Raw genomic sequence first — 22,676 nt, 5'->3', positions numbered from 1 at the left:
TTAACAAAAGTGCGTTGAGTGCCTATTATGTGACCAGCATTAGGGAAACAGCAGTGAATGAAAGACAGGAAAAAAAAATCCCTGTCTTCGTGGAATTTATAAGCTGTCAGGGAGAGAGACAATAAATAAGATGAGTAAGTAAAAAATGTTACGTTAGGTAGCGACAGAGACTAAGTCTAAGAAGAAAAAGTGTTGCAGGGAGGAGACAATAACAAGCATTGAGAGTGGAGACATTGGGTTGAAATTTTATTTTTTTAATTTTTAATTGTTTAATTTTTATTTTTGGGCTGTGCCACATGGCTTGCAGGATCTTAGTTCCCTGACTAGGGTTTGAACCCGGGCCCTTGGCAATGAGAGCATAGAGTCCTAACCAGTGGACTGCCAGGGAATTCCCTGGGTTGAAATTTTAGATAGTGAGGCCCAGGAGGGCCTCGTTGAGAGAGTGACTTTTGAGTAAAGACCTGTAGGCATCTGACTTTCTAGGGGAAGAATATTCTAGGCAGAAGGAAGAGAAAGAGGAGAACCCCTGGAACAAGAGCCTGCTGGCTTGTTCCAAGACAGAGAAGGGTCAGGTTGGCTGGATGGACTGCAGGAAGGGAGTAGCAGAAAACAAGGTCAGAAAAGGTTAGATGGCAGATGATGTAGTGCCCCTGGGTCATCGCAAGGCCCTGACTTCACCCTGAGTGAGAAGGAAGCCCTTGGAGGTCTTGGGCAAAGGAGGAACTGAAGGAGGGACTGAGTAGGAAAAGGCAGAGACTGGTGAGGGAGCTCTTGAAGTAATCTGGTCATGAGACAATTAGGACTTGAAACACAAGGGGTGGTGAGAAGTGGTCACGTTCTGAATATACTTTGACAGTAAAGCCAGTAGGATTGGCTGATGGTCTGGGTGTGGCTGGGAGAGATAATCAAGAATCAAGGATGGCACCAAGGTTTTTGCCTTGAACAACTGGAAGAACGAAGTTGCTCTTTAGTATTGTTATGGGGGAAACTGCAGAAGTGGTTTAGGGGGAAATTCTGAGAGTTTGGGTTTGTATGTGAATGTTATAAAATGGTCCATTTAGGACGTTGACTTTTTCAGTGAAACGAGTAGCACACGCATATTGGAATAAGCCTTTCTAGGGCAGTAGTTGGCCCAGTCTGGCTGCCAAAATCATGATTGCAGTAGTTCAGGAGGTTCCATTCAGTCTAAAATATTATACGACCTGGAGGGGTAATTAGAACTTTATGTGAAACATCAATAAAAGATAATGTAAGAATTGTTTAACCCATACTAAGGGATAAGAACTACCTATAGCTAAACACAACTTTAACAGACTATAAATGATATTTAATGAGATTTAAATGTAAACTCCCAATTTCTCCTAACTTTCAAAACAGACAAAACCCAAGATAAAACAAAGAAAGCAGCCCTTAGGCAGCTTTAGCTGAGAGAATGGTTTCTTTTCCAGTTCAGGCTGAATCCCTATTTTTGATCCTCTTCTGAGTGTACGTAGCTGGTTCTTAAAACTCTTGCCAGGATTAGAATTTTAGCTGTTAGGTTGGGGGCACTGCTGACTCAACAATCATTCAACCATGGGGTTTAGAGTATTTGACATTGTCATTGACAGTGGAGACGTTTAACTGGTAGCTTTGGAGTCAAACAGACCTGAGTTCAAATACTGACTCTACCTCTTGTTTGCTGTGGTCAATTGCTTAAGCAACTAAATTGAACTTCTGTGAGCCTCAATTTCTCCATGTGAGAATGGGAAGCATAATAATAAGCTGAACTTTCATTGAATGATTACTATGATCCAAGTATTACTCTAAGTGTGGTATATTAACTCATTTAATATTTACAAAAACTCTATATTGTAGCTCTTATTATCACCCTGATTTTAGTGATAAGACATAAAGCAGTTAAGTGACTTGCTTAAGGTCATATATCCAGCAAATATAAAAAGCCAGAATTTATAATTAGGCAATGAGGCTCCAAAATGAGGTTTGAAAACCACTGCACTCTACTGTCTCTTAAAGTCTGCATAAACATTAAATCAACAAATGTTCCGAAGTGTAAACTAAATGATAAATACATGATAGCTACCCACCCCACCCATTCTTCCCATCATTATATAATAATCTGGCATTCAGAGGACATCCTTCTGTATCTCTTTTCTGTCCTCTCTTTATTTTCCAACCATGTCTTCTTTTACGACTCAATTGATGAAGGGAAAAAAAATCAATGAAATGGTGAAAGAAATAATAGAGTTGAAGTTTAAGAGCAAACGGTGGGCTATTTCTCTAGACATCACAAATATCAATGACCAGAATTTCAGCAAAATGTAAAGGACTTGGCAGACATAGAAAAAGGCTAACAAGAAAATGGAAGTAAAGGAAAGGAATGGACAAACAACAGTGTTCAGTCAACCGTAAGACTGAACAGAAACATACAGCTATATAAACAGTAGACAGATGTGAATACCACAAAAATCCTCACTTTAATATTCTCTTCAAGCAATGAATTATTCACAGATTTCTATAACACTTAGAAAATCCGCAGCGTTTTAAGGTTTTACACTCTTCCGTAACTTTATAGTTTATAAGTAACTTTATACTTTTGAATGATCAGGTAGAAGTAAGCACCTGGTATGTGCCTCATACATGGTGCAGCTTTAGAAAATGTTAGAGTTTTTCTCATTAATATTATAGTTTCAGATTATTTCTCAAGTGTGCTTTTTCTTTGTCTTTCCTTCTTTCCAAAGAAATTTAGTAAGAGATTTCCCCTTTATTTAAGTGATGGGAAAGTGTTTAATTCTATCTAGATGAATCTGTGTTCTATAAGAGAAAATTCATAGAATGTTAAGAGAAAAGTTGACTTAGCTACCAATCCTACCAAGGAGTAAACTGGCAGTAGCTAAATATATATATATACTTCCAAAGCTAAAATGAATGCAAAGCTCAAAAAATAAAAATGCAACTTGAGCTTTAAATTTAGAACCTACAATTGACTAAAGCAGGAAGAAAAAAAAAGAAAAAAAAATTGAGCCTATTCTGTCTAAAAGTTTGCCGAGAAGAAACCACGGGGAGAAAAACAGAGAATAATCATTTGCTAAAGTTCTGTGAAGTAGAGGTGTTATTTCTACCCTCTTAAAACTTGCCCCCTGGGTTGAGCTTGAACTTCAAAAACTCAACAGAAGTTTCCTAAATGTTTTTGTGTAATAAACAGTTTTGCCATAACATTTCTTAGGAACCAAAGATAAAGACCAGGGTTCTGTAAAAAAGGTAATCTAGCCTCACACTATTTCTATTTAATTGTAAAAGACAACAAAATAAAACAAAATTAAGAAGGACTAGAGAAGAACAGGAAATGGACACGAACTTTCTTCTGGTTCTCGGTTCATGGTTCAAGAATAGACATCTCCACTGAAGATGCACCTAGCCTGAATCTCCTGGGCTAGGCTGACACAAAGAGTTGCTCCTCAAAGAGATTTTCAGATGAAAGTAGCCCACGAAACTTGTTTCATCTTGTGCTGGCTTTTTCATTTCTTACCCTTCACTTTATTGAGAACAATCATATAAAATATGAGCTAACTAGGAACCTACACTATCTGTTCCAGCTACTGGACCCTCATCCACGAGTAAGGCTTTGTGTTTTTGTTTTGTCTTGTTTTGTTTTTCCATCTATTTCTGGAACCTCCCATCCATCTTCTCTATACTTGTGCTCTAGGTCCAATTGTTTTGATATACATTTTTAAAAACTTAGGATAGTAGGGACTCTTTTTATTTTCTGGGATCTTGGTCCCCAACTTATTCTTAACATTATTAGGTGACACATTTCTCCGTATCATCATAGGCAGTTAGAGATAAGTATATACTATGTATATTTCCATAGGTTCTGACTAACTGAAATAATGCTCTATTTTCTAATTTATATATGCAACAAATACTGAGTTTTCCCTTCTGAATCAGTGGGGGGATCTTCACAGTGTTGTGAATGGAAAAGAAGGGCCCTTGTTGATGTTGTTGAGCATCTCCTCTTTACCATATGGACCCTTAAAGATTTGTCAAGGCTTTAGGCATTTCATAGAAGCATTTATTCCCCATTCATCTCCAGAAGAGAGTATGAAATGCGTGTGCTGGGACTTGCCCTGTTTTTAGCAGAAGAAAATGTTTCTGTTTTAAATATGTTAATTCATGAGGATCAATATTCATCCTGAGTTTAAAAAATGTCACTTTTTAAAACGTCACTTACAGCCAACTTTCTCATCTACCTCCAAATTATGGGGTTTTTTTTTAGTTTTTATTATTTTTTTCTCTTAGTGTTTGGGAATTTCAACAGAAGTACATAAAAATTTCGGCCAGATACGGAACCACAAAGGGTCACGGAGTAACATGAAGCTAGCTGTGTTCATTTCTCTAGGCTATTTGTTTACCCATTCAGCTATTACTGGCAAAGGGAAGACATGTCAATATAATTTGCTTTTATTTTTATTTTAGAAAGATGTCTTACTACACCTTAAAGTGTAATTCAGAGGGTGTAGTTAAAATGTAATTATAATGATACCAGGCTTTTCCTTCAGGACATGGTGACATTGCTGGAAGTAGCTGTAAAGCTTCATTGTGTGACCTCAGGAGGGAAATATCTCTCATTCCCAAATAGTTCTTGCCATTTTGTTTTGCAGGACCAAGTATCCTCTTAAGAGACAGAACATGATGACATATACCAGCTAGCTAGTTATTCATTGTATTGGACACATACTATTTTCTTACCTAATTTTGGCATATCTTGTCTTCTCAGTTTTTAAACTTCGTGTTTATATGTATTGTGTTATCATTTTATTTTAGCTCTTCTCTCATGACTGTCTTAATTCTCACAAATTCTCAGAATTTTTTCTATGCTTGTCTGTTCTTGTTTCAGTTATCTATTGCCATATAACAAACTACCTCTAAACTTAGTGGTTTAAAACACCCGTTGATTATTTTCTCTCAAGTATCTGTGGGGTGACTTGGCTCAACTGTGCCATCCTCAGATCTCTCATTTGGGACACTCAGATGGGATGGGTGCAGGACTTCTCTGAAGACTTGATTGGGCTGCACATCCAAGACGGTGCTTTGGTGCTTCTTCATATGACCTCTCTCTCCAGCAGAACCAACTGGACTTCCTATATGGTAGCTCAGGACTTAAAATACTCAGTGGGTTAAAAGCTCATTAACTGGATTTGTTGGTCTAATAGTAGAGGTTCCCATGCAAATTACATTCTGTTCTTTCTCAGGAGGGTTCCCTACTCCTGAGACCCTCTAGGGTCTCAAGAGCAGAAAGCAGAAGTAAGCTAAGCCTGGAACTGTTAGAGTCATTGTCATGATATTGGTCAAAGCAGTCAGATTCAAAGGAGTAGGTACATGTTCCACACCTTGGGGAGAAGTGGCAACGTCACATTGCGGAAGACTTGTGGAAGGGGAGATAGTGTCGAAGCTGTCTTTGGAGAATACAGTGTGCCTGGGTCGGTCCCGATAGCAATGCAGGTATTGAGAATTCACTGAAAATTCCTCTTAAAATGTTCGGTGTACTTATATTAGTCTGTTTCTCTCCAGAGAGACAGAACCCATAGGTTATACATATAGGAAGAGATTTATTATGAGGAATTGGCTCACATGATTACAGAAGCTGATAGGTCCCATGACATACCATCTGAAAGCTGGAGACCCAGGAAAGCCAGTGGTGTAAATCCAATCTGAATCGCAAGGCCTGAGGGCCAGATGAGTAGCTGGTGTCATTCCCAGTCCAAGGCAGAAGACAGATGTCCCAGTTTAAGCAGCCAAGCAGGAAGCTACCTTTTTGTTCTCTTCAGGCCCTCAATTGATTGGGTGATGCCCACCCACATTGGGGAGGAAAATCTACTTTACTGAGTCCACCTATTCAAATGCTAATCTCATCCAGAAGAATCTCACAGACACACCCAGAAATAAAAATGTTTAATTTGGGCACCCCTTGGCCCAGTCAAGTTGACACACAGAATTAACCTTAGCAGTACTGGATTTGGTGATCACTCATTCTACACGGCCTCAGTGATGGTTTATGTTGTGCTGTTGATTCCGCTTCACTATCCTATAGCTAGAATCGAAATCAAACTTTCCCTCAGCTGGCTAAGGGGTTAGACATACCTGACAATCTCTGTCACAAAATTTCAAAAGATAATTAGGATAATGAAAATATTATCTTCAAATATTATTTATTAGAGATAAATAACATTCTTGATGTGTTCAGGTCCAGGAAGTGTCAGAAGCATTTTATTAAGCAGCTGCAGAAAGGAGATAACTCACAGATTGCTGTATCAAATATGAGAAAATTTACTGCATTTTTAGTGAGTTCACTGATAGTTTGTTTATATCCTAAGTGATTAACAACAGCTAAAATTTTAAATTAATCAGTTCTCTATGGTTATGACTTTATAGTCATCTGAAATGGGAATCAGCAAACTATGGCCTGTAGGCCAAATCTGGCTCAACAGCTGTTTTTGCAAATAAAGTTTTATCGGACCACAGCCATGCCCATTTGTTTACATTTTGTCTATGGTGGCTTTTGCTACAATGACAGATTTGAGGAGTTGTGACAGAAACCATATGGCCTGCAAAGCCAAAAATCTTTACTTATCTGGTCCTTTACAGAGAAAGTTTGCTGACCCATGACTAAAATAGTGAAAGTTGAATTTGTGCTTTAAAAAGCGATAAGACAAAATTCTGTACACACTGATGGAGGTCTTACCTTCTTGGACCCTGGGAGTTATGAAATACAGGGGGGAAAGCCTCCTGAAAAAGAGCAGAATACAACTTGCATGGAACTTTTATTCTTAGAACAACAAACCAAGTTAATGAGTATCTAACCCACTGAGGGCAGAAAATATTTACAAGTATTTGCACTTGGATAAACAAGAGGTCCAAATGATTGCCTCATGATTTCCTTTTAATTAATATTGATCCTTTTTTTAAAGTAAGACTCATATTTCTTGACATTAGACTATCCTTTTCAAAAGAATGTATTTATATTTTTCTGCTTTTCTCACACTTTCATTACTTTTTCTCTTTGTCACTCAGAGGGATTCACTTTGCCTAGAGATGGATTGGGATTTTTTTTTTTTTTGGCTGTGCTGGGTCTTAGTTGCAGCACGTGGGATCTTCATTGCAGCATGTGGGATCTTTTAGTTACGGCATGTAGGCCCTTAGTTGTGGCATGCGGGATCTAGTTCCCTGACCAGGGATCGAACCAGGGTTCCCTGCATTGGGAGCACAGAGTCTTAACCCCTGGACCACCAGGGAAGTCCCGGATTGGGATTTTTTTTAATAAGAGGAATCCAAATGGAAAGAAAGTCAATGTTTTGTTTTTCAGTTCTAAGTAGGCTCTTGAAACTCTCAGCAGAAGCAATCATTTTGAAAACCAAAGCTTTAGTTTTGCAAGATGAAAATCTTGTTAGGAGAGGAAAGGGTGATAGGAAATCATCAGGGTCAGCCATGAAAGAGGCAGGGTATAGAATTTATGTAACAATAATACATTGAAAAGGGGAAGGGGGATATTCAGTGCTCCCTGCGGATTAAACATGGCTTACCCTGGTTGCCAGCTGGGGAGGATATTGATTGAGGCATCATGTTGGAGGAGGTGAGAGGGACTTGAAGTGAGGGGATGGGGCCTAGGGGGACCACGGGGAGAGGGGCAGAGTCATCTGTCAGAAGCAGCTACCCTGTGGCCACGCTAATACCCAAAGACCATCCACCCCTGGGGTGTGGCCTGAACTGGGAGGCGAATCAGCATCCCATTGCTTGGTGAGGGCCTACATGTCACCATGAAGCATCTCACATAAGTAGCCCTCTCTCATGCTAAGCCCATCTGAACTCCCTGTGTGGTCAATGCTCTTTAAATGGTCTAGGACACTCATAAGTCTCCCAAACCTTGGTATTTGGAAGAGACACATGGGGGAGCAGCTCTCTGACAACCTTGCATGGTCTCCTTATAGACCATGTGGGCAAGAACTGACTGCAGCCCAACCCGAGTCTTAGCAAAGTGCCCTGTGGCTGGCCAAATCTAAGATTTGATGATTCTATGATATATTGAGATAGTTTGTGACAATGTCACAAATAAAGAGTAAAGATTACCTATATTGCCGAATAAATAGTATTTATCACACTGTTCCCAATGCTTCCATCTCATCAAAAGCTGTTGCTTACAAAGAGGCATTAGGACAAGAAAAAAATGATCTATGAGTTCACAAAAGACAATTTTTATGGCCAGGTAATTCTATTACAATCAGATGCACCTAAGTGTTAAGATGGAGAAAGGAAGGGACTGGAGAGGACAGAGGTGATGATCTGAGTAGCTCGTAATGGGTCGGACTCTAAACAGCAACCCACTGAGTATACTGCACATGTAGGAGGTGAGGGAACAAAGACTAGGGAAGGAAATTCATTTACTCTCGATAACACCATCATTCAAGCCCACCTAACTCCAGGGCTCATGCATTTTTGCACAATACCAAGCTACCTATATAGATAGGTATACCAAAATACCTGAAAAATATCAGAGGATCCTTGCTTTGAAAATATTCTTTAGGGCCCACGTCATAAAAAAACATAGTTGGTTCTAAGAAAATTGCGACAGAGGACGTCTCGTTTTTTCAGCAGTGCCCTCATCATTAGAGATTTCCTGCCCACTCATGGCTCAACATCCATTCCTGATGAATATACACTAATGAATATAGCATTCCTAATGAATATACGCTAATGGTCAAGAGAACAGATCCTAAAGCTAGGCTCCTGCTTTGACGTTGTGACCTGGTGCAAGCTGCTCAACTTCTTTGTGCCTCAGCCCCTTCGTCAATAACATGGGCGATAACAATAAAACCTACCTGACAGAGTTTTGTGAGGGTTAAATGAGTTAGCAATAAATTACATTATTGGAATAATTGGGGAAATTTGAATATGGACTGTGTATTAGAAAATATGATCATATCTAGGTTGAATTTCTTGAGAATGAGAATAAGAATGGTATGGCAGCCATGTAGGAGATTTCCTTGTTCTAATACTAAATGCTGAAGTATTTAGGGGTGAACATTGTGATGCCATGATGTCTGCAATCACTCTTTAATGGTTTGGCAAAGCAGTGTATATATATATATGAAGAGAGGCACACAGAAATAGAAAGAGGTAAATATGGCAAAATGTTAACCATTGGTGAATTTAGGTGCTCATGTACTAGTCTTCCAACTTTTCTGAAGGCTTGGCATTTTTCAAAATAAGAGTTAGGAGATGGTGGGTTGATGTTTGTGCGTATGTGTAAGAGTTTTCTGCCCCATTCCACCGCCACGCCACCTAGAACCAAATCAATAGGAGTAGGGTTGCCAGATGTAACACAGGACAGTCAATTAAACTTGAATTTCAGATAATGAATCATTTATTTAGTATAAATATGTCCCAAATATTTCACAAATGCCAAATATTGCATAGAGCATACTTATACTAAAAAGTTACTCATTGTTTATCTGAAATTCAAATTTAACTAGGCATCCTACACTTTTACTTGTCAAATCTGGCAACTCTAGTAAAAGCTGTTTATTTCCCTGATATATATGGCTGAGCCCGCCCACAAGCATGTCAAAATCTTAGTTATGTTGACTTATCCATGAAAAAATGTCTATCGTCCTTCTGAGTTTTTAAACCATAGAGGAAATAAGCTTTCATACTTTAGCTGAAATCGTCATCCCACCGGTCTCACTTTTTTTCATTCTGAATCTCTCATTTTTCTTCTTAATTATAACACATTTGAAGGATTGCATTTTTATTTGTGATAAAACCCATCGATAGAATATACATACAAGTCACATAAAAATACATGAGGATGGTAATTAAACCTAATATACAGTGATGGATAGGTAGTGCGATTAGAGAACTACACATTTATTGTATACAGTGTTACTCATGTCAGTGAATCTCTTCTAAGAAGCACCTCTCGATCAAAGGGTATGTTTTAGCAGTTAGCGCAAACACGTTAAAAACACTATTTATAGAACTACAACCTCAAAATATTCAGTCACACACGATCTCATGCATTGGTTAACCACTTTGGAACGGCAGCGCCATTCCACATTATAATATGCACATTTGTTATATTGCACCTTCCTGAGTTGAACTTTGAAAACGGTAACCGCACAAAGTGCCAGAACAGATGAATTCGTCCCAGGCTGGGCCTTCACTGGTGGTAGTAATCTTGACCGTCGTAGCCGTCGTAGCTCCGCCCTTTATAGTAGCTGTACTCATCCTCATAGGCTCGGTAATTGTCCCCACGAGGTTCCCCATTTTCGTTTTCGTAGATTTCATATCCATTGTCGTACTCATTGGTGCCTGTTTGTTCATACTCCCCCTCATATCCAGGGGTGGTAGTTTCCCCAAATGGTGGCGGGGTAGTCCCGTCGATCTCCTGGGGTGGAGTTGTAGGTCCAACTCCACCATTTGGAGAGGTAGTTGCCTTAGAGCCACCATTGTCCTGCCCTCCAGCCACTGTGGTTCCTTCTGCGTTGGCTTCAGTGACACCTTCTTCGCCTTCTTCCTCTCCATTGTCCCCGCCACTGCTGCCATGGCCATTGTCTATCTCTGTGCCGTTGGTGCTAGTGCCATTTATGCCTTGCTCATTATCATCCACTTCTGCTTCATTTTCATTTTCTTCCTCTTCTTCTTCATCACTTTCCTCCTCTTTTGTAGCCTTCTTTCCTATATCCCCAACCTATAAGGAAAAGTTTGAAGGAATCTAAATTTAGGTGTGAAAAACGTAAAACTCAAGGCCATTATTTCATCCAACATAGGCTGTACTGACAGCCTTGTTCTACATGTAATTCTTAATTGAAGCCAGTTTAAGTTACAAAAGAATTGGTGGGTTTTTAAACATTCAGAATTAGTACCTTTGTCATTGGGTTTTGAGGGAGAAAAAGGTACCTGATAAATAAGTCTCTGTGGGAGATGCTTTCTATAGCTTTGCTACTCACTTTCTCAGTCTTGGAATCCTCTTCCCAGAAATGCTATGGCATCTCTCTGGACCTTTTATCCATTGCTAAGATGCTTGTCCTTAGTCTTCTGTGATAATATTGAAAGTCAGTATAAGAACATGGGAAGAGAACTTCCATGGGAAAAACCTTTCCTTATTTGTAAACAGGGACATTCTACCTGCTCTTACTTTTTCATTGAGTTAATGAAGATAATATAAAATACTGTGTGTAGAGTGTCAAGATAACCTCAGACTTCAGTAAAGCAATGAGAGCAGATTGAACATCTTGGAGGGATTGTTACCTTCGTGGGAAGCTGGATGGCAGCTAGACCTATATTCCCTGTTCCAGGTGTGGTCTCCTCTCCATACCCAAGTGTGGTGATGGAAAGTGTGGTGTTCTCAGCCTCCGACTCTTCGTCTTCATTTCCATCAGAATCTTCGTTCTCTTCATTGTTTTCTTCTTCATTTGAAGTCTCCTGGGGTAAGTGTCCAGAGCAAGAAAATGTATTTAAGCTAGAAGATAACTCAAGATTTGTTGAAGTCGTGAACCATTATCGGAAAAAACCTTCTCCGTACCCCTCAGACAGCTTGTCACCCAGTGTTGACAATTCTGCTTCCTCTTATGCCGTTTGCACTTCTCACTTCTCAGAACTCAATTCAAAGTTTTCTCATACTATTTACCTCACTATAGTGTGTTTTAGATATTTATGTATTCCGTTTAATCAATTAAAAAATATTTGTGTAATAATTTCAGCATATCTGACTATATGATATCATACAATACATGGCTTAGGCTCTTGAAGTCTTGTTAATAGCAACTACGACATGATAGTTCATTAATTATTGTATTTGCTGACAAATAAGCTGAGAACTTTATACCTATTTTTTAGTTCCTTAGAGCAGTCTTTTAAGGTAGGGTTGTAACTCACACCCTTTAGAAAAGAAAAGTGAGCTCAGAAAAGTTAAATATCTTGTTTAAGGTCTCATAGTAAGTGATGAAACTGTATCTTTCTAATTAAAAAAAAAAAAACCTGGGCCCTTTCTGTGCACCATGACATTCTTGATGACAAGGAGGATTTATGTGAATTGTCCACATTATACCTAGGATAGTTTTTCAGAAAAGAATTTTTTATAGAAGCCCCTCTCTTCAAACAAGTTGATTGCATGTCATATTTACTATCAAAAAGAAGTGAATGTATTTCATTTACTTTCAGGAGTATTTAAAGAAAAAGAGACATATTAAATTCAAAATCCATCTGCCAATATATAAGCCAGTTTTGAGCTGTGTGCAGTATTCAAAAGATGTCAGGCATTTGACACACAATTCTTCTGTGCAAAGAAGAAATCAAACACTCCAAGAAATCCTTAGCGATATATTATGTTATTGCAGGAAGATGTTTTTTAAAAATTACTACTCCTCAATGAATGTTATTATCATCTTTAACATTTTACTATTTTGCCTTTACTCCATGTTGTTAGGCAATTGTTTGTTGATGGAGTTAATCTCTCAAAGTAATTCATAGCTAATATTGAAAGTCAGGAATTCATACACAGAATTTATTTACTTTAAATGAGTACTGGAAAACTGAAATTATTTCAATGTGTTTTTAAAGAGATTGTGACATTAGGATAACTTTAACTAGGCATCCTATATTTTAAGACTTCAAAACAAACAAACAAAAGCCAGATTTAGCCTGCCTTATTACTAAAACAAATGATGTTTGTTTCATCAGATTTGTAAATTCCACTGTTTTAATGAACTCTTGGGACTACTAGAGTCCAGTCCAAAACAGTCTCCAAGCTAACTGTGTCAAATATCACACTAACACCATACTATTTATTTTTTCATGTTTATATGCTTTAGTCCAACAGACTAAATCTTTCAGGGAAGAAGGAGGAAAGATCCTTAGAGTAGGAGAAGATACAATTTGGGTCCTGCACCGTTGTTTCACAGGTAAAGAACCTGAGGGTCCAGTGGGATAAATGACTCACATGAGGTCAAAGATGTGGCAGTTCATTAGCAGCAGGGTCATGACTACAGACCCAAACTCCCAACTCGTAGGATTCTCCATTTTCTCCTAACAACACCCTTTCTTTTCCTAGTACTTGTTCTGCTACAATAAGTTAAAAAGGAAAGTAGGTCAGTCTTTTTATGGGTATCAGACCTCAAATATCTTCTTGACTAGAAAACGTAGCAATCATTTGTGCTTAAAAAAAGTATTATTAACCCACCAGAATAGCTAAAATGACTGAAAGAAATACGTGTTGGTGAGAATGTAAAGCTACTGGAATGCTCATATATGGATAGTGGAAGTTTACATTAGTACGTCGTCTTTGGTAAGCTGTTGGTGGCATCTCCTCAGGAAGAACATATGCAGACCTTTCAACGTAGATATTTCATGTCTAGGTAAAGTGGCCTCCAGAAATGAATGCATATATTCACCAGAAGGAGTACTAGAAGTTCACAGCAGCACTCTTTAGTCATAGCCCAAACCTGAAAACTCCCCAATTGCCCTTCAACAGAAGGATAACACATTGTGGTACATTCACATAATGAAATACTGACAATGAGAATGAACGATTTTCAACTATAGAAACATATGAACCAATCTCTGAAGCTGAGAGTGGAAGAGGTCACATGCAAAAGAGTATATGCTGCATGATTCCATACATGTATGTATGTGTGTATATATGTGTGTGTGTGTGTGTGTGTGTGTGTGTGTGTGTGTATGGAACACAAAAAGAGCCAAGAACAATCTATCTGTTAGGAGTCAACATAGCGGTTGCCCTTGGTGGTGGTTGGTTAATGGATGGAATGGAGCACAAAACATGTGCTGCTTTTTTCTGTGGGTGCTGGTTACCCTTAAGTGTTCAATTTCTGAAATTTCAGTCATCTATAAACTTATGATAATTGTGTTATGTACATTATATTTCAATAAAAGTTTTATAAATGTGAGACTGAGTAATTTAGGAGAGGGGAAAAAAATGTATGATCACCAAATAGAAAATATGCCTAAGCACCTTCTCATGGGAATACAATTCCTGAAGACTCTGTATTTAATCTGAATTGCCAGTGAAATTTTAGGGAAGAGACGGGGAAAATAGAGGCTCTAAACTCTCTTCAGGATGGAAGACTCCCAGGTTCATTCATCCAGTTTTCCACTATCACTTTGAATGAATGGTCTTTGGAGTATTTATTCCTCTGAAGTTTCAAAACCAAACCACCAAATATTGACTGGGCACTATATATGTATAAGAAACTGGGCTGGGCAGTGTGAAGAGATGCAAAAGAGGGTACAGCACTGTTCATCTTCAAAGCAAGGATTGTTACCTATGGTCTGTAGTCTCCTGGGTCATGGGGAGTTTGCAGATAAGTTCTGGGAGGACCAGAAATGTTCAGAGATTGTTGGTAAAATATTGAGTATGTGAGATTTCATTAGAGTTCTAAAGGAACCTTAATGTTTCTCCATCCCAACCACCATCGCAACAAATGAAGAACCATTGTCAAAAGATATGCAGTCTAATTGGGAAATCTAGCTGGTAAGGCAATTTTACAATCTCTGTACAGCAAGCAGCTGTGGTTGAATGGATTACCCTAGCTTAGTTCTTGTGTAAGGTTACTATGTGGAACTCCAGGCAAAATTTTGTGGGATTTAGTAGGTGGCATTTTTCCTGGTACTGGCTTGACATTCCTGTTAAGGTACCCCTTTAAAAGCTATTAGGATAAATTGTGGTACTAAAAAAGTTACTTTTATGGTTAAAAAAAAAAATCAGACTAATTATGCGTCACTTTTTTTTTTTTTTTTTTTGGCGTCACTTTTAAAGTTCCCACACCATTTTGTTTTCAAGAGAGCAGACGTTTATCCATTTTTTTTGGACTGTCATTGTCCCTTCATAAATAGCATCTAAGAATACCTGAATTTAGAAGGTTCCCAAACCAGTGGATAGCTATAATTGACTACCCAGGAAAATGTACCGAATTAGTATGTTTCTATGGGCAAGAATGTCAGTTATAAACATGTTAGCACAATTTCCAAGTTATATAGATGAATTTTAGCCCTGAACTACACTAATTTGTAGTACTATATAGGAAGGTATTTATACATCTTGAGCATTTGCATTTCTATGAAAACATGAATTTTATTAGTAGGCAAAAAGACATGTAAAACTCCAATCAGAAAGAACAGCCCTACTTTGTGAGTCAAGAAAGGCAGATGAATCACAATAACACTGTAGAGGATATGAGATTAGCTTTCTTATACTACCCGCTGATTAAACTGAATTTTTAAAGTTTAGTCATTAAAACAAGTATTGCACTAAGTTTAGGATTATTATATATTTGTCTTTTACCATCATGCTCTATCCACCTAAATGTAAATAATACTTTCTTTCCGTCTATCAGAATTTACATTTCTTCCACTTAAAATGGAGATACTTTTGTATTCATGTACAACTTACAGGTAACTTTATCCCCAAACTGTAATAGTGTTTTAAGCAGGTCATTTTATTTAATCCTAATTTAAATAGTATTCTCCTTGTCCAAAATAGAAGACTGTGGGCAGTTGGTAACCTGGCAATGTCTATTTGCTGAGTGTAGACTACAGGAGACTAGTTTTCTATTTGTTTTTTGTGCTGCCCGGTTTCCTTTGAAAAAACCTGCAGAAATTCCTTACCTCTTCTTCCTCCTCTTCTGAGCTATCATCATTTCCATTTTCTTCAGACAAGTCACTACTGCTCTAAAAAAAAATGTATACATGAATTCATAGACATATGAATATATATGTACATACACATTTATTTACTTAGAACAGTTCTCATGCTACTGTGAGAAAGCTATGAGGAGATTGGACATATGCAAAACAAGGTTAGAGACAAAGGGGCATTTTACAGTGATCAAGATATGCATTGAAATACTCCATTTTTAACCTCGAAAGTATTGACAATGTGTTGAAATATTTTGTATGTAAAAACGAGAGCAATGAATGGCAGAATGGCTTAGCTCTGAGAGAATGAGAATTATCTGGTCCAATTTTTTTATTTTACAGAGAAGGAATATGAAGCCCACACGGTTGTGAATTCTCCAACCAGTTCAACACAAGTCTTGAGCTAAAACATCGATCTCATTGTTTTATTTTCTTTATAACATATGAATGAAATGATAACGAGGCTTATTACAAAATATAAGTTGTTACTGGATGATTTCATACATAATGAGCTCTCTTTGTGAATTTAACTTAGAATTTGACTTGAAATTAAATTTGCATATAATTTTTAGTACCTTTTAATCTAATTAAAGCTAATGCCTAAAATGAAGTGTGTGTGTGTGTGTGTGTGTGTGTGTGTGTGTGTCTAAAGTTATATAAGAGAAAAATTCATTTACTCATTTAGGAAATTTATGAGTACCATTCCTCTAAAGAGCTCAATATTGAATGAGAATAAATTATACCAAGGAGTCTGTATATAAAAATAAAATTATAAGTTAATGAGCTTTGCTACTTTTTAAAAGGAAAGGTATATCTAAACATCTGTTATCTGAGCCTTTAAGACAGTGGAGGAGATTTTTCCTCTTTCCCCCAATGTTAATCCAAATTGAACTTTCCTTCTTTTTTCTTCAACCACTCCTTAATGACACTAAGTATACAAGTAGATACCTAACTTAAGATTCTGTCATTTTCTGCTCTGCAAATTTATTTTTGATTCTGGTGACTCAGTTAAGTACTGTCGGTCTTAGAAAACATAGCTTCAGAAGAACCTTAGGGTTAAGAGATCAACATGAGGGAATATTCATGTCCCAACCCTGCTCAGGGCTCTCCCTGTTGGGCTCATTCTTCAGATGGCCAAGCCATCCACCCAAGGAAAGGAATGCTTGTCTCCTTGAGCCAAGAGTAATCTTGGGTGGAAAAGAGAATAATTAGACCTGCTCTTCCACTGCCATGACCTTAATGGCTGTGCCTTCCCTAGCCCAGAGGTGAATAAAGCATTAGATTCTATTGGAACTATTTCTATTTGTTAGTTAAATTATATATAGAGGACAGCATATTTGTGCAGCATATTTTGTCTCAATGGGAATGTTTTAGTCATTTTACAAGCTTTCCTTACCTCTAGCTTTCATCTTACTCCAACCATTTCACTCTTCAATTAGTATCTGCAGTGAGGACAGTTTTAAAACTGCATGAAATGCCTTGAAGACTTAGCATTTCTTATTTTCCTTTTTTTTCATTTATGCCTTATTACCAACTTGTCAATAAGTCCTATTGATTCTTCTGGAAGTCTTTCATATACTCCTTCCAACTTCTATCCCTACTGCATTTATTCAGTTCCAAAATACATATTGCAGGCATTGTACTGAGAATGAAGGTCGTAGCAAGAGAGGAAGTTGGAAATATGGGCAGTTCCCCATGTCAAGTACTGTGATAACTGAGATGAGTCTGATAAAAGAAATTTAAGATAAAGTCCCTGCTGTCTAAGAGTTCACACATTAACCAAATATCATTTTAATCATAAAAAACACAATTTCCTCAGTTAAAAATGCTTAGGGTGTTAAGCTTATTTATACTTATATTTCTGTAGCCAAGCAGATAAGCTACAATAGACTGACAGCCTTGCAATCAACATAAGCTATTTCATGCAAGTTGGTATTTTAGAAAAGATTATATATAAACACAGATCAGTTTGAATGAAACATGAACTTCAAAGCCAGTGCAGCTTAATGCATTTGGGGGTGATAATCTGAGCACTAAATACTTAACAGACTTAAGAAAATAAATAATAAGGAGCTATGGAAACATATAAGTAGACATGTAAGGAGAAAAATATTGGAAATCAAACTTTGTAAAGTGGGATGATAGATTATAAATACCAGATCAGACTGTTGGATCAGGAGATATATTTTATTGGATTATATTTTGAAACAACTGTCTTATTTACGAATTCTACATTGGTTGAGATAAATCTATCTGCATATAATCTATAGAAAATTTGTATATTAAAGATCTGCTTAAAAATCTGTGAACTTTGGCTCTATCAGTAAGGAAAAATATTACCTCTCCTGATATCTTTTCACTACAGACATTTGAATTGGGCCACACGTAGATATCTGTAAAAATTTGTAGGTGGGAATACCTCCAAGTATATGATATTTTAGAAAAGTTGAAGAGGTAGTCCAAAACGTAAATGTATTATCATTTCCATTTAGTTTAAGAAAGACAACAAAGTTTCAAATGAGCAATGTTTATTTATGGGGAAACCAAAGAATGGAAGGCAATTCTGAAAACCCACAACCCTTGTATCATTTGTGCTCATATTTCTGTGGCCATACACATTCCCCATAATTATTATGGTGCTAGAGATGCTTTAAGATGATCATTTCCTACCATTGTATGAGTTGGAAGTGGGTTAGTCCAACATATGGCAGGATACTAAGCCAAGCCACTGTGCTAAGGCATCGTTTTCAGCGTCCTTACTGCTTTTAGTGTCTCAGGAGACTGGGGTCAGATGCTGCATAATTGGTGCCCTGAGCCCAGACTGTATAGTAATAAAAATAGCACAATTCTGGTTTGTTGTCTATTTAAAATCAGCACCACACCCTCTAGCTTTCAGAACCCTCTTCACAGGTAACTCAGTAAAAACAGAAATTCTTATTTTTAGTGTTTAGTTATTTTTTGTTTGTTTGTTTACAAATTTTAAGGATGTTTTGTTTTTCTCACAAGCTTTTTAGTTTGCTTCATGAATTTCTCTCTCTCCTCTGCATTCTTGATCTACACTTTCCATCAGAGGTATGCTCCAATATGATGTATTGTTCTAGTGAACTATACAGGTCAAAGGTTAAGAAACTCTTCAGCAAACCAGTGATTCTCAGGAATTTTTTTAATGCTCTTTGTTGTTTATGAAGTCAATTTTTTCCCCCTAAATTAAAAGAGTCTAAATTATTGGCTATAAAACAGCTACATGACTGTATAATATGGCAATTAGTGGCCTTAGCACTGACTTAAATGTCAACAACTGATAAAATTGTCCACTTTTGTCAGTGAATTAGACAAAACACCTGAACTCAATGTTCTGCAGGGTGTGCTTTCATTACGTCATTCTAGACTGGGCCCAAATGAGTTTACTCTCTATGTGTGTGGCTCTGCTTTACAAGAAAACCTTAGGAATAAATTTTATTTTATTATATTAAAAACAAACTGTTTGTAGTAAGTGGTCTTTCTTTCTGGCTGAATTTCAGGGAGAGTTGAATTTAGGTGTTTTACAGTTAAACTGGATTCCCTTTCAATTGTAATGGGTGAGAAGGAAAATTAATTTTTATACTTACCTGAACCGGAAATCGTTTTAGAGGAGGATAAAAGTAGGCATGCTTGTAAAGATAATATCGGGGCCTGTACTTAAAGACCTGCATGAACACAATAAATGATACATTCATGTTTCATGTGCAATAAATCTAGAGGAAGTGCAGTCAAGCAAGGAAGTATGCTAAGGTGAATTACCCCATTTTCTTCAGAATCCTCTAATTTGGCTCTTCGATGCAAATTTTTCATCTGTTTAAAAGAGCATTTAATTATTATATATTCTCTCAATATAAAAAGACAAAAATGGAAATAACTATAGGTTTTTAATAAAGAACTTACCGAGAGAGCACAGGCCATTCCCAAAATGCTGAGCAAAATTAAAGCCGTCTTCATTTTGCTTCTGGAATTAATGAAGTGGTAAAGTTAATGAGTAAAACTAAGAATGTACCCTTTTTTGCTCATACTAGGTGATGTATTTAATTGTTTTCATTTTTGTCCAATTAGAGCTTTGACTAAGTAGGACCAAATTTCTGCTTTTGTTCTAAAATTGTTCCTTCTGTTTAAGTGGTAGAAGACTGACTTTATCCAACTATTTGAATAATCATGAGTTCCATATTTGGTTTTAACCTATCTGCTCTGATTTGTCAGTGGAAGACCATTTCATCACTGCCAGGGGCTTGCATGCTCGGTGTACTTCATGTTGGGGCATGGAAGCCTCCTGATGCCCTTGACAAAGGAACATTAGCTAGTGTAGTTATGGGACCGGTTTGTTTTGTTTACAATTAAAAACTAAGCAAAAACTGAATACATTCCGATGGTTGCTTTTATGCCAATTATCCTACAGGCTCTTTCCAGCTTCTCTATAGCTTTTGAAGTAAAAGTTTGTTTGTAAAATGAAGACTAGGAGGCATTTTCCCATGGATATCTTCGAATACTTGGTATCTTTTATGTGTGTGAAAAGATCCATGACATGTGAAATATTATTCTCATAACATGTAGCACCCAACGTCCATGTTTAAGGATGATTCTATGAGAAGAGTTATCAGAGTGCATCGTGGGATATCAGGGGGAAATTTCCTCAAGTTACATTGTTCTCCAGCTCCATTTAAGCTTTCCATCACTGATGTGGGAGGTTGTCATGGAATGGATGTGGGGCTCTCCAAGGTCAGGGTGATAGTCGTGATGGAGACGTCAATTTTATGGAAGAATTGAAGATGCAACTCTCAGAATAGGAATACATTGTGAACAGTCCCGGGGTTTGCAGCCAGGCCAAGATCTCAGTTCCACATAGATTCCTCAGAGGTCAAAGGAAAGCGATTGTGAAATCGTATCTTAATTTTATTCTATTTGATAAAATCCTATTTTAATAGAAGTTGAACAAACTTAGCTGAAAGCCACTAACACCCAGCGCTTGCCCTGACAAACACATTTAACTGAGAGTGCTTTCTCCTCCAGAGTGACAGTTTTGGCAACATTTTAGAAGCAATATGTAATGGTAATGGGAATTTCCCCATAAACACACTGGGAAAAGTAATATTTAAAATGTATTAAACGCATGTCATATACTATACTCTGAAGGTAGATTCTGCATTTTATCGTCACTAGCCACGATTTATTGCATCCTTATTGAGTATCTGACGCTAAAGTAAACATTACGCAGAGTAAGGCTAGAGTCCTGGAGAAGTTGTCTGGGGTCCTCTGTCACCTCTCTTTGTGGCAGAGTGGGTCTTTGATTTTGATGCCTGCAAACTTGCTCACAGCCCCGTCTACTTTAGCAAAAGTTCTTGATGGCCACGCGGGGATAGAGAGGATTCCCCTAAAGGAGACCCATCTGTTTAAGAAGCTCTCATTGCTACTGAGGTGCCCTGAACAATACTTTGACCTTGGCCACCCATGATGGAGCCCATCACCAAACAGGAAGATTATTGCTCTGCAGCTTTATGAAAAGAGTTGGAGTAATTACAGTATCTTAAAGAGCTAAAAACTAAAATACGTAGAACCGTAGAAAGAGTTCAGAGTGTAAAATTTTCTCATTACAAACCATAAAAACAACTAGATGAAAACACAACAGGAATAATATAAAAAGAACCAAGTGACTCATGTAGGTAGCAATTGGCTGCCTACATAAATCTCGTTTTATTTACTTTGTGATTCATCAAAAGCAAAGACCTCTATAGTGCCCACTACTAACCCAGACAACAATTTAAAAAATTTTAAAGGATTGTTTTGAGAATCTAATTGCAAGTTTTTATTGGGAAGAGTATAAACTAACAACATCTCTTATTTCCCTAGTACTATGCATTTTTCCATTCTGCTTTTAGAGCTATAAGATATTAACACTTTGAAACCAAATATATAACATATTGAAAAATACTGTTTATAATTGAAGTACAAGTTAGGCATAATTGATGGAGAAATCAACATACATTGAGGCAGATTTGTAAATGCAAAATAGTATTTCAGTCAGATTATCTTGAATGCATCAGAATGAGTAAACAAACAGTTATCTGTGAGGTACAGAGGTAGAAAGTAGGAAGCATAATTTTCTAGTTTATGTACATAATAATAAGAACTTATTTACATGCTTAGGTTAATAAAGTCAGCCTTTTGGAAAGAATCTAAAACATGAGATACTAGTTTAATGATAAACAAGTGTTAAGTTACTTAGCAATTCTATACAATGTGTTAATATCTATATTTAAATAAAAAGTTCAAAACCAAGCCCGGAGATGTGAAATGTGGCGTGTTTGATTTTAAGATAATCAAGTCGTCATATTAAACCCTACCCTTTTGCAGTCCTGGAGTGAGAAGGCAGGCTCCCAGGAGTGAGTGACACAGATTGAGTACTTCCTCTGCTCTCTCACTCACTCATTCACTTGCTCTTGCAGGCTATAAACTCTTCTTTGCCTTCCCACAGCCAATCACTGTCATGGTCAAGGTGATGTCAGAATGTGGATTCTCACCAGAAAACCCCCGAACTTCCACACTTTTTCAAGACACAAGCTCAGCTGAATAAACATGAACTGTGGTTCTAGTGCCAAGAGGTTTGCATTGTGGAATTTAATTGAAGGTTTAGATGAAGATGAATAGTTTGGGTTCTGAATATATATAATAATATACTGGATTTGAATGAAAATAAATAGCAAAAGATTTAACCATTTTAAAATTTCATAATTATACAAATTTTCATTATGTTGAAAGGAAGGAAAACTTACTGTAATCAGATACAATCCTACATTATTAATTTAGTAAAAAAAGAAAGAAAGATACTAAATAATAAAGGAGAGGAGCTGGTAAACAATGAATACTTTAATATCAATTATTTTATATTTTTTTCCTGAAATATGCTTCAGAGACTCATAAATTAAAATTGGTATAATTAAATGTCAAAA

At 37.1% G+C, this 22,676-nt stretch overlaps 1 protein-coding gene across 1 annotated transcript; it reads right to left on the bottom strand.

The window, feature by feature from the left end:
• Nucleotides 1–10,154: 10,154 nt before the first annotated feature.
• Nucleotides 10,155–22,095, bottom strand: LOC118895958 (integrin binding sialoprotein). Its single transcript, XM_036853560.1, has 7 exons — nt 22,066–22,095; nt 19,624–19,684; nt 19,483–19,533; nt 19,311–19,388; nt 15,673–15,735; nt 11,302–11,475; nt 10,155–10,741 (listed from the first exon to the last, which is right to left on the bottom strand). The coding sequence occupies exons 2-7, from the start codon at nt 19,675–19,677 to the stop codon at nt 10,211–10,213; spliced, it is 951 nt and encodes a 316-aa protein (XP_036709455.1). The 5' UTR covers nt 19,678–19,684; nt 22,066–22,095; the 3' UTR covers nt 10,155–10,210.
• Between the last annotated feature and the right edge of the window lie 581 nt (nt 22,096–22,676).

The sequence above is a fragment of the Balaenoptera musculus genome, chromosome 5 (genome assembly GCF_009873245.2).
Source record: "Balaenoptera musculus isolate JJ_BM4_2016_0621 chromosome 5, mBalMus1.pri.v3, whole genome shotgun sequence".
Classification (NCBI taxonomy): Eukaryota; Metazoa; Chordata; class Mammalia; order Artiodactyla; family Balaenopteridae; genus Balaenoptera; species Balaenoptera musculus.
This window is presented reverse-complemented; position numbering and strand designations above follow the sequence as displayed.

Coding starts and splice junctions, on each gene's coding strand:
- LOC118895958 (XM_036853560.1), bottom strand. CDS start 19,677: ATGAAGACGGCTTTAATTTTGCTCAGCATTTTGGGAATGGCCTGTGCT. Junction 19,389..19,482: donor AGGATTCTGAAGAAAATGGG/GTAATTCACCTT, acceptor GTGTTCATGCAG/GTCTTTAAGTACAGGCCCCG. Junction 10,742..11,301: donor CCATCCAGCTTCCCACGAAG/GTAACAATCCCT, acceptor TTTTCCTTATAG/GTTGGGGATATAGGAAAGAA.